Raw genomic sequence first — 15,357 nt, 5'->3', positions numbered from 1 at the left:
AAACAAAATGAGGCACAAATCTTGGTCAGTTTAGGAAGATCCTTGTATTTAGCAGTCTCTGAACACACCAGGTCTGGAGTCTGTGGTGGACTGCTCCAGGTTCAGGAACTATGAAGTTCCTCTTATTAGGTTCTTGTAGTACAAAGTTAAGCTCAAATATATTAACTGGCAAAAAGCCTTTCCACCCTAATACTTTTAACTCTCAATCCTATAATGAAAGAACAGTTAAATACCACAGATGTGTTTGTCTCTCCTCCCTGCCCTATGGAAAAATATCAGCCTTAGGGCTATGGATTTACCAGAAGAAAATCCCAGAGAAAACAGGAATTTAAAGAGGCCTAATCTCCACAGTTGGGAGCCTTGGGAAAGTACTACATATAACAAACTCCTAACTTCAGCTAGCAGTTAATGGCACTGTGAAAATTTAGCAAGTTGGATATGTGGCAAAGCAGGTTAAGAGTCACTGGTTCATTGCACTCTGCTGAGACTGAGGAACTGGGAACAGAAGAGCCTTCCAATGTATCTGCTCCTCTGTGCGCAGGCAGCAGCTGCCACCACTGCTGGGTGACACTGAGTGCTGATGGGGTGTGACAACCAACTGCCAGGGCCAAGAAGAGGCTGTGCCAGGAGGTGAAGGCATCTCCTCTGTGCCAGGAGGTGAAGGCATCTCTTCCCACAGTGCTGTGTCAGAGCACAGTGCTGTCTGTGCTCCAATGCAACCTCTGTCCCTAACCAATGCCCACATACTACCCTGCAGTTGGCTGCTTGCACGGGCTGGAAGAGCCTGCTGGCATCACAATGCAGCTACTGGAAAAGAGACCCTGCAACATCCACCCACATGTGCAGTGATGGGCATTTGGCTTTGGGCAGCTTCACACCCTACATCTCCCCAAGAACTCTATCAGTCAAGGAGCTTAGGCCCCATAGTACTTCCAAATACACACAGCAAACCACTTTCTACAGTCTGAAAATCACTGCTACATGTCTCAACTTCAGCTTCTTCACATTTTCCAAAAACTTTTCAGTGAAGAAATGGCATGATCAGAACTTGACTCACTGCACCAGGTTTGTTCCCATGCTGTCCTCAAGGGCTGCTGACAGCAACCAGCAATCAGAAAGGGAACATATAGAACAGAGAATGTTCTTTTGCTGAAGAGAAACAGATCACTTTCCTCAAGTGAAAAACCCCCACATATCACCATACAGATACAGAATATTTATAAGCAACATAGAAAAAAGAATAAAAGTCTTTGCATCTTCTAAACAACCTCCCCATGGCTTCAAGGCCTTTTAAACTAGAACACTGTTAAACTAGAACAGTTTTTTATTCAAGTTGTTGCTCTAAGCCCTGCACAATAAAAAAGACAGGCAAGAGACATGTCTGTGAGCAGCACGAGGTAGCTGACTCTAAGTGCACTACAAAGTCATTGTGGCTTCTTATGAGGGAACTCCATCAATGTGTACTGAGAGCACCCATCTCACCTTTCCTCCAGGTAGTGCAGAGCATGCCTCACGAACTCCATGCGCACCTCCATGTTGGTCCTGACTTTCAGGGCATCGCTGGCAGGAACCAGGGTGACGTCGGTCATTTGTTTCACCATGGCCCACATCTCAGAGATGTTCTGTAAAGAGTCATTCCATGCCCCAGCAATTAGAACAGAGATGAACAAACAACACTGTTCTGAGCTGCATTTAGATTTGAAATGGACATACTGGACACAGTCATGAAGGTAAGCTGCTTCTGTCCCACAGAATTCAAGTTTCACAGGCTTTTTTTGCATAATTCTTGTGCAAGAAGATGGCTATAAATGTTGTACCTGCAATTGTTCCCAAAAATTGACAACTATTTCAAAAATTAGGCTGGGTACTTGGTACTCAGGCTCTTGCTCATTATTTCTAGTTCACACTTCCCACTTAATATATACCACAGCATTATCAGCATTCCTGTAAGCAATGGCTCTGGCTGCTGTTGGAAAGCTGTGCCATCAGCTGTGATAAAAAGCACTAAAAGGACACTGATCACTGATCAGTTATAAATAAAGGTTAAAAACCATCCAGATCTGCTTATTCACAAGGACAAGATCGTATCAGTGTTTACAGGACTAGGGCATCCCTGCTGAAATGGCAAAATACTGAGAACTAACAGCACTGTTCAATTGGGCAAGGGCAGCTCTTTGATCTTGGTGCTTCAAAGCAGCAAGAACACTGAAACTCCCCGTGCTGTCCCTTGCAAAACAAACAGAGCTGTTCAGAGAGAAGATGCACATCTGTAATTCAGATCCAATTGAAGGGTTTGCCCCTCAGCTTCTGAGCAGCTTTTTGCCCTCCCCATTTGCACAGTTTTTTCATAGCTTGACCATGCTTCAGTATTCTCCTCCAGGCATTTCTCCAAGGTTTGTGCATTTGTTTTCTTTTTTTAGGGTGGATAAACACAATAAAGGAATAGAAAAAAAGGGAAGCAGGCAGATAATTGATTTAAAGTCAATCCTAGGTGTTTTATCCTTTGCTATGAGAGCCTATTTCAGCTCTAGCAGAGTCTGATTGAAGACCCTTTACCCCCAACTAAATACCTTCAAAGGACACTAAGAGACCACACTTTGTAAACCAAACACAACAGAATCTCTTTAAAATTAAAAGCAATTTTCCCTCAACAGCTTGTCACTTATGATGGGACATCAGGTTCATTTCCTCCTCACTGTGTTAAGAAATGTTCACCATGACCAACTTCATCGCAGGTGGGTCCTGCTGTACTGGAGAAAATTCCAGAATTGCCTCTGTGTTTTCTGTGGAGCCATGCAATTTTTTTTTGCAATATCAGTATTTTTCCCCCTGATGTCAGCAGGCTGTTAATCACAGCCTGAAAACAGCTTAAATGCATTTCCTTATGTTAACTTATTGGCAGTACCTTATCATCCAGGCCTGCAGTAGCAGCACAGAGGTCCACCAGGTTAGGCTGCAGATGTCCATTCACTATCTTCTCATTATAAATATAAATCTAAAACATAATTAAAGTAAGCATGTTTAACAATACATATTATGCTCTGTTCCATCCTCAGCCACAGCAGCAAAATCTAAATCAGGCTTCAAAACCAGTGTTCCCAGCAAGTCCCTCTGCTTCTCTCCCACATCAGCCACTTCCAACCCAATGGTAGAGGAATGGGCTTCAGCATCACCCAAGCTTGCACACCACCTCAAAGCCCCAGGCCTGCCCAAGGCCAGCAGCAGCCCAGCTGTTCAGGGGTTTTGCATGGCAGAGCACTGTGCTGAATGCCCTGTTAGACTAACTGCAGCTAATTGCTGAAGGACAAAGATTCCAAGTGACCTGACAAGTGGATGGCTGTGATATTCCCCTGCACAGCAGCCTACACCTGCTGATGTGAAAGAAACAGGATTTTGCTGGTTTATGGCAGTATTCAGGGAAATCTGAGACAGGGAAATGAACAGAAATCTGACCCTTCAGAGCCTGCCCTTGTATACAAACACCTCCCTGTTTTAACTCTTGATCTTAACTGAGCTTTGCCTACTATTGTTTATTCTACTCTCCATCCAAAGACCTTCCACTATGTCCAAAAGTAACAATTCTCAATACAAGAAAGGCAATGCCATTGTACTTTAACTCCATTTGGCATGCAGCACTACTACAACATGCCCAGGGTGCAGAGTTCAGGACTGCAAACAGAATGCAGCATCAGTGAAATGTGCCTGAGGATGTCGCCATGTTCCTGTGAGACAGTCTGAACTATCCACAAAGAACAATTAACCACTTCACTGTAATTAAAACACGTTTCATGGCTGCTGATAAAGAGCAGCAGCATGGATCTCCAGCTCTCCTGCCTGACCTCCAGGTCTCCCAGCTCCCCACTGAAGCCACAGGAGCCCCACACAGATTGCTGACACTGTAGCAGGCTGACATAAGGACAGCTCAGCCTGTGAGGATGCAGTGACTGCACCAAGTGTTTTGGTGGCCACAAACATCACATTTCCAGGTCACACTGCAGCAGTCTGTGCACAGCCTGTGACCCTGACAAGGGCCCACTGGCCATGATGACTCCACAGCCACCCCAGAGCCAGGACTGCTACATAGGCTGGGCTTCTCATACCCAAAATCAGCACAGAGAAACACTGATAGCTTCAAAGCACAGACAGTTATGCTTTAAAGAAGACCTTTACTGTGGGTATATTACAGTAGATATGAACTAAATTAACAAGCTACTAAGAGCCACTAAATCAAATGTACACTTTATCAGCACAACCATGAACCTTTTGCTATTAGTTTCTTCCCAGTTACCATAACTGAATGCAGATGTAGGAAAACAGATGCACAAGCTGTCTCTGCCTCAATGCAGACTGAGCCAAAGCACACAATAACAGTAATTGTGTGCAAATTAAGCAACATCGTTTCACATATTCCATTTTGCAAAATCAAGTCCTTTTCTTTCATTTTGTTCTCAACAGTGCTGGTAAACAGATAATCTCAAATAACAACAGTAACAAATTGGTTATGTAAAGGTTTATCAGTTTCCCCTGAAAATTTTCCGAGGGCATCTAATGCTACCAGGCATGTTAATTCATAGCTGATGCACTAAAGCTTTTCATAAGCAATTGCATTAAAATAGGATATAATTCAACAAACATCAGGATTAACACTTCAGCATATTTTTTGCTACACATATACATGAGAAAAATTATCTTCCACATATGAAAATAAAGGGAATATAAAGCCTTCATTTGTAAACAATTATGCATTGACACAAATCCTAAAAAATCTGCTTTTGAAAACTTAAAAGAATTTCAGTTTCCTTTACAAGCATAAATGCTTTCTACAGTCATATATGGTGCTTAGGATCTCTTTTTGACAAAAAATATCCTGTAGCAAGCAGGATGAGTATGTGTCTAAAAGCATCAAGATTCATGCATTTGTCAATAGCATTTTATCTCTAGGCAGATATTTTCATGTTTTACCTACCATATTTTCCTTTACACTAAGTGCCAATCTTTATTTTCCCTGTCTCTCTCCACACAGGACACAGTGTTTAATGAAGTTTTTTCACTTCCACTCACCTGACGAGCATATGCCATCTCCACACTGTCCATGGAGCTGCGACCTGGAGGCCCCACCTCCCCAACATAGCTGGGCTGTTGAATGAGAAGCATACAGGAAGATATGAATTTCAGAATTGCCACAATGCATTTTACCAATACATCTGCTCCTAAAGAACAGCAAAACCATGTTCCTGACAGAACTAAAACCAGGGTTTCGAACCATCTACAGAGAAAAAATGCAGTCTCACTGCAATACCCCATTATCTTCCCGATATAGCTTAAACTTTCTAAAGTGACAGAAATCCTCCTTATTCAGTGCACAAACCAACCATTAGCTCTCTAGAATCAGGACATCAGTGTCTCTTAGTAGCACCTTATAATTTTAATTCTTTGCTTTTGTTTCTTGAAAGGTTGCTTCTTGTCAATGTCTTGCTGTGAGGCATCTACTCTGAACCTCCATCACAGCAAGGATATAGAATTCAACAGACAAGCTCAAATAGATCCAATCTGGCAGATCTGATAGTCCAGTTTTGTCCCAGTACCATGATATAGACACAAAATAGGACTGCAGCATTCAATTGTGTGCTGGAAAGTGCCCCACTGTTGGTCTGCTGCAAGAGGAAGTATGCTGGCAATATCCTGACCTGAAAAAAATAGTCTTTTTACCCACAGAGACTATGCCAAGATTGAGATATTTTGAGCCTAGAGCAGGGAGAGACAGCCAATGGAATCACGGCATACAAAATTTATAGTCTTATAAAACTCATAATACAACATGCCACAATAGTATAATGCTGCATAAAGCAATTTAAAGTATTTACTCAAAGGCACAGGTATGTTCTCAGTACAGCCACCACTGAACATTTATGTTCAATACTCTGGAGAAAAGAATACTCTGAGCAATGCTCTTTGCTCTTTCCTGTTTTGAAAAAGAATGTAATTCTTCATTTCAGCATCAGCATTGCAAGTCTTGAGTTTGAAAAATAAAGTACAATAATTTTAAAGACAGATCCCTTTGAGGTAAACAGTCCTTTAATATCAGCTGCTTCAGAAGTCATGCTGGTCTGAAGATCAAAGCAAGACAAGCTCAGTTCAGAAGCATAATATTTATTATGAAGCCAACTGACATAGTTGGGGCAAGCAAAAAGGAACAGACAAGCTTTCAGCAAAGCAAGGTTTTCAAGCTTGTTACCATGTAACTCAAGGCCATGGAAATTCATCTTAACTGGAATCAGTAATTTTTTCCGAGAAAGGGCAGGTACATCTGCAGAGTTTAAAAATTAAGCTTTTTACCATCCAAGTCAGTTACAACTGGCTGCACATCCTCATTAGCTGTTACAGTGCACCTAAGCAATATGGTCAAACAGCTTTACTGCTTCTCACACTGGCTACCCAGAATGGCAGTGCCTTACAGTGCAGACAGGATCACCTCCAAGGATTGCTTAAGGATGTGCTCTAGTCTTGCCTGTAAGAATTCCCTTAAATGTGACCAACTTGCTGCCTGTACAAATAAAATAAAGCCCAAATGCAATAGAAAAAATCATTGTTTTCACTTCCAGTTTAATCAGCTTTAGAGTTCAGCTTTGCTGACACCTGTCAGACTACAGCATGGCAGGAGCAATGTTCCTGCCATGACCTGGCTTGTGTGGATTTCAGGAAGAGATCCAGAAATGGACAGCTTTTCTCCAGATGGTGCCATCACTCAGTTTCTTGTTTCAAATGAGGATGAAATACTGGCAGAGTCTTCAAAAGAATCTCGATTTTTTTGGGAACTGTATCCCAACTTCAAAATGAAATAACATAAACAAATGAACTTCCAGACATGTTACTGATCAATTTTGCACTGAACATTCTCTCAGTTAATTTCATTTTATTTTGGTATTAGTTTAACCTGGAATATCTTCCATCATGTAAGACCTCTCTTACATTCATGAGCATATGTCCTTACGACGACAACTACTAATCACTGTCCCAGTCCAGGAGTTTTGATCAGTAAAGTGTTCACCAGTTAAAATTTAAAACCAAAAGAAGTTACATAATTGGAATGGCCAAGAAATTGCTCTGCATTGGCTAGGAATTCATAAATGAAGATAAGGGCACTGACCTCTATCAAGAAATTATAAGAGCTTTGTGATATTTGTAGTTACAGGTTTCTGCACAGCATACAACAGTTGATTACAGAATTTAAAATACTCAGCAGTGTTTGTCCCTAATATAATGAAATATAAATGAATGAAAGTACCAAGGATGAACCTGGACAATCCTTTAAAATGGCTGAAATTAGTTTATTACTGCATTCATTTTTCACTAATAATGTTATTTAAATAATGTTTAACCTGATTACAAAATCAGGCAGGTGCATTTAAACCTCAGGTGCTATGGAAACGCCTTACAAAAAACTCAAAAAGCAATTTCACTTTTCTTTCTGCAACTGAACCTACACTAAAAATATTCTTCACAGTCCCTCTTAGTGGGTACTGATATTCAGAAGCATCTGCATTTTTCTTTCATTGCCAAATCATCTGACACAAATTCCTTTAAACCCACCTAAAACCCGACAAACTCTTTGTTCTAAAGAACAAAGCAACTGTTAAAGCAGGTTTCCTGGGAAACAGACACGATGGCAGAAATGGTGCTTTGCAGCCTTTCCCCGTGCCGAGCCCGATAAATGCAGAGTTATTTAAAGTAATGCTAAATTATGGACGTTGTCATTAATTACCAATGAGGTTTCATCTCCTAAAGCAAGTGAAGACCAGGACTTAGTGACTTAGGGTCACTTTCAGCCAGTGCCCAAGCAGCAGACACCCAGGGACTGGGGCTTTGTTTTGTGACTCTGTTCTCTTTTCTGCTTTGCAGCACCAAAGAGCACCCATGTGGCTGCCACTCCAGAGGCTGGTGTGTGACTGCCGGGTTCAAACAATTCAGGTAACAATCTGAATTCAAAAGCACACGCCTGAAACTAAGAAATAACTGCTCTGGGGTTGGGTTTTCCTTTCCTTTCTCCAATTTTAGTTTAACCATTATGCTTTAGGAAACACTTCTTAACTATCTGCTGCAGCTGAGAACTGCCACATGGAAATTAAATTCTTTAAATTCTACTGACTTGGCACGAGGAAAAAAAAAATCAAGAAGTCTGTAATTTGTCCTAATTTTCTTATACTTTCCTTTCCTATGGAAAAAGAGCCATGGAAGTAAGCTTATTTCCTACTTTTTCCCATCTCATGAGTGCATTCTGGCTTCACCTTTGAATTATTAAACTACAAGAAAGCACTAGCTCACTGAACTATCACATGGCTGTGCTAAAGGGAAAGTTCAAAAGGAAAACTAAAGCAGTGAGTCAGCATGGGGAAGGCCACTTACAGGGCTCCCCCTGAATCATAGAACTTGATTGTGCAGGCAATCCTTCCCAAGAAGGGAAGGATTTTCCCCCCTACAAACTAATGGGGGGAAAGTGGGGAAGGATATCCTTTGCTGGCAAGTCAGAACTTACCAAGTTTCAAGCAAAAAAAAGATAATGAAAGATGTGTTCAAAACAGGTCAGGTTCTGAAGTTTAACTGGAGCAGCAAAAAGAAAAGCAGAAAAGTGGGTAATGTGCAAAGGACTGCAGAAGTGTAAGTGCACACACACGAATCTTGCTGTATCTCCAGTCTGATATTGCTTAAATGGCTTCTGCTGTTTTCCCCAACCACCTTTGCTTTTCCCTGCCCTGAATTTTCCAAAACATTATTCAGAACTGTAATATTTATTCTGAATATTATCCATGTCTCAAAGCTGCAGCTTAGCTGCACTACCACGACATTTTTGTCTTTTAAATTCACTTAGCCAATCGATGCTGCTTTTCAAAGGAGTCCTCCTTCATTTGCACTCAGCCAAGCATTCACCAAACCCCGTGCATGTAAAGATGCATTATTCATCACCCTCATATGCATATGCACATTCCTCAGCAGAAGTCTGGGCAGACATTTTGTCAGCACTCCAAATGGCTTGGCCAGTAGATGCAGTGAATATCTAGGGAGGAGACCAAGCTGGAGAAACCCCATCAAAATACACTGTGGTGGAGTAGAAAGCATCTTGCAGTGCTTGGGAGTTAAGGGGTATGAAGATGTGCCACAGAGGGGCAGAACAGAAATCAAGAGGTGCCAGTGTTTCTGTATCACTGCAGGAGTGTGCTGCTTGGCAGCAGGAGTGGAAGAGCTTGCGGCAAAGGTGGAAGAAAGAAAAACCTGGAATAAGGAAAAACTTGGAAAAGGATCAAGAAAACGCGTTGGCACCTCATGGCACAACAGTCAGGACAAATACCTTCAGACCACAGGTGTTTGATACCTTGAAGACAAAAGTCAGGCTTTCATCCCTTTCCAGCCCCACAAGAAGCACCTTTTTATCAGCTCTGGTTTTCCCTGACAAGAAGGCAGCCAGGCTGAAGGACAAGGGGGAAACAGAAAACCTTAATGGCAAGTCCTGCACTAGGTTCTTTGAATTGTGAGGTTTGCTTGTTAATTGGTCTTATTTCCATGAATAATGTGTTGGTATTTCACTCTGCCCAAATTAGCTTGCCCAAAGCTTGAGAATCGGCTCGCAGGCAGACCGGCCCCCTGCTGCGTTTGGATCTGTGCCTTTTCAGCTGATTCTCCATCTCCAGAGGATATCAATTAAAGCTCTACTATATTCTACAGGCTGTGTCTGTTTGTGTCACATACACACAAAAAACTTATTTGACTGGAACAAGGCTTTAGAAGAACAACCTGCTGTGGGGAGGTTAGATAACAGGCTTTTAACACAGTAGATGCACTTCAAACCTCTCAGACCTTTGACTTCTTGAGGCTAAGATAGAATATATCAAGGATTTTAAATGCTCTTGAAATGACATACTGCTACTATGAAAACTTTGAAACAGAGTGGAGTATTACTGAGTGATAGTGTACACTGAGTCTTTAAACACATTCACCAGAAACATTAGGAGCTGAGTTTCCTCCCCTCCTCCCTCACACCAATTTGATGCTTGGCATCTCAAGTGCCACGGACTGGGGATAGCATCCATTTGGCGATGAAACACCAGAATAAGGGTCTTACCTGCTCAGAGTGGGTTATTAAATTACTTTTGCTAGCAGTTAACATCCACATTCCAAAAGGAAAATCCCATACCAGTAACTAGCACACAAATCAAATATGTTAGAAGCTATCAGTGTAACTGCCAAGTCCTCAGATTCACATCCTAAAATAATGGGATAGCTGTTCCTAGTTTAAAATTAATTCAGTCTGCATTATTTAGCATTTCTAATATTGGAAAGCTGGACAACCTTTGAGAAGTCCCAGTAAAGTATCAGTAAAGTATTTTCTGGGGAAGACAGCCTCTATAAAAAGAGGTATGCTAACTGGGATTAACCTATATTTAAAAGAACAGTAATCAGAATGGGACATTTCATTAACAATTTTAATTATTTCCAAATCCCTATACAGGTCATATCGCATTAGCATCAAGGGCTTTTTTTATTTCAGTATACTTGCAGGTCATCCCAATGAACAAGAATTCATTTCCATGGGTGGAGAACATGGCTATAAAAAATGTGTCTCTTTTTCAGCCTGAAAGCACAGCAACTTGCATCCCCCCACTCCCTATCCCCTCTCCTCTCAAGGTGAGCATTTTCATGAGCACAGTGCAGCAGCAGTGATGTAACTTTGTGCTCCAGGGACCACAGCTGCTGTCTGATGCTTTCAGCTCAGAGGAGCTGGGTTCCCAACACCCTGCAGGTAACTCTGCTTTGCTCTACTCATTTAACTGAAACATTTTATTTAAGAGAATAAACTGTGAAGTTTAAATTGTAACAGAAGATAAGGAATGTTTTAAGATGATAGTCAATATCTCTTTTGTTAAACACGGGGTCAGTCTTGCCCAAAGGATTTGGCCACTGCTGGATTAGCCTGAACACTAGAGGTCTGAGGAGCACAAAATTCTAATCTGGTCTGCATGACACAGCAAGATAAAAAGGAAAGCTTTTTTTTTTGTTGTTGTTGTTTATTCATTTGGTTTTGCCAAGAAACCTGAGAGACTTTATCAGCCTCCTAAGAAAAGCCATAAATCCAGGCTAGCACACAGTGATATTACTTCCCCACAGTGATAAGGGGAAGAGACATTCTAAGACCCATGTGTAAGCACAACTGCACCTGAGAAACTCTCTGGTGTCACATCACAAGGGTTTCCTGAAGCCCCCAGTGTGTTTTCTGTCCCCTGGGTATATTGACCTAGAATGAGTTTGTGACTAAGTTTCCAGCCAGCACATATGTTGCTCAAAATACAGCTTCAGCAATAGCAGCTCCATTGCCTGTACCCATCAGCCAATAAATAGAAACCATCACAAAGGTTTGATATTCTGCTAGACAATGCATTCTGCTAGTCAGAGCCATTCTAGAATTAAATAGGGATATTTCTCATTTTCACAGAGTTGTAGCTGCAGAATATTTCAGAGGTGGTTTCAGCAGTGCTGGAATGCCAGCTGTGTACAGTGCTGTGCGTGAGTGTGCACAGCATTTAGAAAGACAGAGTTACCTCATTCTCCTGGGTGAAATCAAGAGCATCTTCCCCTGATGCAAGCAGAGAATGAAGAATCCTTTGTTTCACCTGTTCCCATTCAACCAGCATTGATTCTCGGTGATACTCCTCAGCCATGGCAAAAGTCTGTTGGTGAAGAAGAACAAGAGCTAAGGAACATATAGAAACACCCTCCAGCCTACCTCTGCTATGAATAGACAAGCCCAAAAATGAAACAGAAAATAGCAACTACATCGATCAACCAGGTCAGCCCTCAAGAGCTAATGGTGTGCTGCATGTTATTTTAACAGTCTTCCTGTTCAGGTACAATGGGATTCAGAAAGTAGGTGTACGTGGAATTAAGACAACTCTCACATACCCCCAGCTGGTAAAAGAGGGAAACTGTCTCTTCCATGGCATGGCAGCACAGGAATCTGAGCAGGAGGAAAATCAGAAGGCTTCCTTTTTTAACTCAGCAGCATACACGCAATATCCAGGTTCATCACTGATCTGTGTGGCTTGTTGAGACTTAACTTCTCTAGTGACCACCTCCCTGCAGGCTACAAAGGTCTGACTTGCTGCATGCTTAACAAAGATGTGTGTTTATTGCCCATAGTCATTTTCAGGTCTTTAGCAGTGTGTTTTTCTTTTAAACGGGAAATAGGATAAAATAAAAATCAAAATATTAAGGGAAAATAAACCAGTGTCAAAGAATCAGGAAGTCTCTTTCATCAGGAACATAACTTGGGAAAGCATACAGGAAAATCAAATCCCAAGAAAAAATAACCTTTACCTTTAAAATGGCTGATGTGCTACATTGTCTTCAGATCCAACTGGGGAACATATGGGGGGAAACAGCTTTTCCCTCAGTAAGGGAAATATTCCCTTATTTTGGCAATAGCATTAGGATAAATGCTTCACTACCTTTTCTGTTATTGTTGGGGTGAGACTAACAGCCTCAGGTATACCACCACAGGAAATAAGAGACTCTCCACTAATTCTAAATAGAGAATAAGCTATATTGTGTCTTCTACTTCTTTCCTGTTCACATAGCTCCATGCTGCAATGTGCTTAACTAAATGTCTTGGTTGGCTAAGTTTTTCATTTCATTGCAGTTCACTGTTAGAATATTGTCAATTAATGAGCAAAACATTCCTCAGAAGAAAGAATTGATAAGAGACAATGACATTTGGCAAACATTTAATTACAGTGCAAGCATGCAACTAGAGCTTAAGATTTGTGTTTCTTTGTTGCATCATAAAATTCACTTTATACTTTCATGGCAGGATATAGGTTTTACCCGTACCTTCACTATAATCACAGGGTTTTAAATATGCTTCAATACTTACAGATAATTTTATGTAATTGAAATCATTTAATGATGCTTATGTACTATTTCTTATCATTTGAAAGAAACACAGGCTCAGTTCTAAACCTGATGCCTCCAGGATACATGGAGGGAAACAATCATAACATGAGCACTAGGAAGTATGGAATGACATTTCCAAGAAGGAGTTACAAGACAAACAACAGGAAGCATTTTTCCATGCTGCATAATTCAATTGTGAAAATCACTGTCCCAGAACATGACAGATACAAAAGCACAAATAGATTCAGAAACAGGATTAGATGAATTTCTTATCAGTAAACAAGTTGCTGCTCAGATGATCTTCAAAACAACTATTTGTTCAGAGGTGAAGATACAGGAGATGAAGGGGGAAGGGTAACTCTGTCTTTTTCTTACAGGTTAAGTACTGATCCCTTTCAAGGGAAGAAAACTGGACTCTGGAAACCTCTCCTGTTTCTGTTTTCCAGCAAAAACAATGGTGCTTTCTTCCAACTTACCCTCCTCCTAGACTCTTCAATGGCAGACAGCAATGCATTATCTTTTTCATTCTTCAGGAATCCCTGCAGAAAAGGAGAAACAGAGCTTCAGCCAAAAAAATCAGCCTTGCACTAACAGATACGTATTGTAGTACTCAGCTCTTTCAGCTCTGAGAAGTGCTCAGAGCTCTCTCTGCAGTCCAGTCCCAAGAAGTTTAAAGGTCACTTTACTTCACCAAAGGTACAGTAAGATGCCCATCCAGAGCAATGTGAAAATAAAAATGCAGAAATCCCCCCTTTTAATATGCATTAAATCTAAGTGAAATGTCCTGCTTCTATTCTCTTTTATCTCTGTGTCCCAGCATCTGCCTCCTCTTGCTCTCCATTTGAGGGAGCTAGGATGAAAGCTGGTAGGAGCGATAAGCCAAGATAAGATTGTTGGACTTGAGTATGCTGAAAAAAAATAAAACAGGCTTTGACTTGGCAGCTTCAGGCAGAAGTGGAGCTCTTGGAGGACCGATACAACTGTGAAAAAGAGCCTTAAAAATAGTCAGTTGTGGAAGGATGGAATTAACTAAACAGTTGGAAAGCATACAGAAAAAGTTTACCACACAACTTCTCTCCATGAATACAGCTGGAGTGGGTAAAAAAGGAAGAATTGTATTTTTAATTCTCAATATATGAGTAAATCTAAAAGAGGCCAGGTGTGTGTGAACAAACTGATTTAGATGAGCTGTTAGCTCCTTATCCCAAAGGTTACTTTTATGACCTATACTAGGAAATATAAAATGAAGTTTTAACTTTAAACAAGTAGCTGTGGGGTAAAATGCAGTAGCACACAGAGACAACAATAGGATATGTTTATCACATTTTAACATGCATATCTTTATTTTGAATTTTCACTGTTACATCACCAATTAAATAAATCAAGCTGATTTGTATGCCCAGACTTCAACTTAATCATTATTCAGGTCATAAAAAAGAAAAAGAAGCTTTTGTATCCCTCTGAAGTAATCAGCTATAAATTATCAACTCCATTAAGTGCTAATATCTTAAAAGCCTGTATACTGATTCCACAGCTCTAAAACCAAAAGCTGCTAACAAACCCAGAGAGAGGGAACTCAGTGGACCATGCTTTATGTTTTTATAAAGAGAAAACACAGTTGGAGCAGTGTCCAACTGAATTTGTCAGGAATCGGGACAATTTTGTGCCTTTTAGTCTCCCCATCTTCCTGCAAAGAATTCCTGCAGTGACACACAGAGATTTGGGCTTTTGGAAAAAACATATTAATGGCAGGTCTTAGAAACTGCCCTGCAGAGTAATATATACAACCACAAGTATCACAGAGTGATACTTAGCTCTGGGAGGTGAGGAGCAATTGAAATCTCCCCATTCTGAAGCAATCTGGCAGGACACTGTTGCATAGGTGTGCTGCTTGCTTCCAGCTCCCCAGCACCAGCATGTGAAATAAAGGGCATTGCACCCTCTCCTTCTGAAATATGTAGAACAAGCATTTGAGGTACATGGGACAGGCTGTGACCCCCTTCAGCTGGAAATAAGAAGGTGACCCCTTTCTGTACACCAGAGAGAGAACAAGCTGCCATCCTCCAAGGGACGTGCGGTGCAGTTCCCCAGAAACAGCCCTGAATTACACACGGGAGGGAGCGGTCACCCCGAGCCAGCCCATTCTTCATTTCACCAGCAGACAGGTCCTGCTTTATTTTTAGACAATGCCCACAGAGAAATCACAGTTACAACCTGAAAAAAAGGAAGCTAAATCCAGATCCTTGCACACGTCTGGGGACCAGCTATTACAGCAGCTGTCACTGAGACAAGGGCTGCCGCAGTCACCGAACTGGGCCAGGACCCAGCCTCAGCTCTGTGCAGGAGAGGGGTGGAGACGTGCCTTGCAAGGCTTGTCCCTGCCTGCATGGGTAGAAGGACTTTGGGAGGACAACGAGT

At 41.4% G+C, this 15,357-nt stretch overlaps 1 protein-coding gene across 4 annotated transcripts in view; it reads right to left on the bottom strand.

Moving 5' to 3' along the window:
- Positions 1–15,357, bottom strand: part of NUP93 (nucleoporin 93) — a 76,402-nt gene that overhangs the window by 16,640 nt on the left and 44,405 nt on the right. For all 4 annotated transcript variants that reach the window (XM_071440501.1, XM_071440499.1, XM_071440500.1 and 1 more), the window contains 5 exons: positions 13,416–13,478; positions 11,589–11,717; positions 5,062–5,136; positions 2,906–2,995; positions 1,483–1,622 (listed from right to left, as the gene is read on the bottom strand). In XM_071440501.1, coding sequence (XP_071296602.1) covers positions 1,483–1,622; positions 2,906–2,995; positions 5,062–5,136; positions 11,589–11,717; positions 13,416–13,478 — 497 coding nt within the window. The remainder of the gene's footprint in view (positions 1–1,482; positions 1,623–2,905; positions 2,996–5,061; positions 5,137–11,588; positions 11,718–13,415; positions 13,479–15,357) is intronic.

The sequence above is a fragment of the Agelaius tricolor genome, unplaced genomic scaffold (assembly GCF_023055355.1).
Source record: "Agelaius tricolor isolate 1412-34295 unplaced genomic scaffold, bAgeTri1.0.p SCAF_15, whole genome shotgun sequence".
Classification (NCBI taxonomy): domain Eukaryota; kingdom Metazoa; phylum Chordata; class Aves; order Passeriformes; family Icteridae; genus Agelaius; species Agelaius tricolor.
The sequence above is the reverse complement of the archived record's forward strand: the minus strand, read 5'-3'. Positions and strand labels throughout refer to the sequence as shown.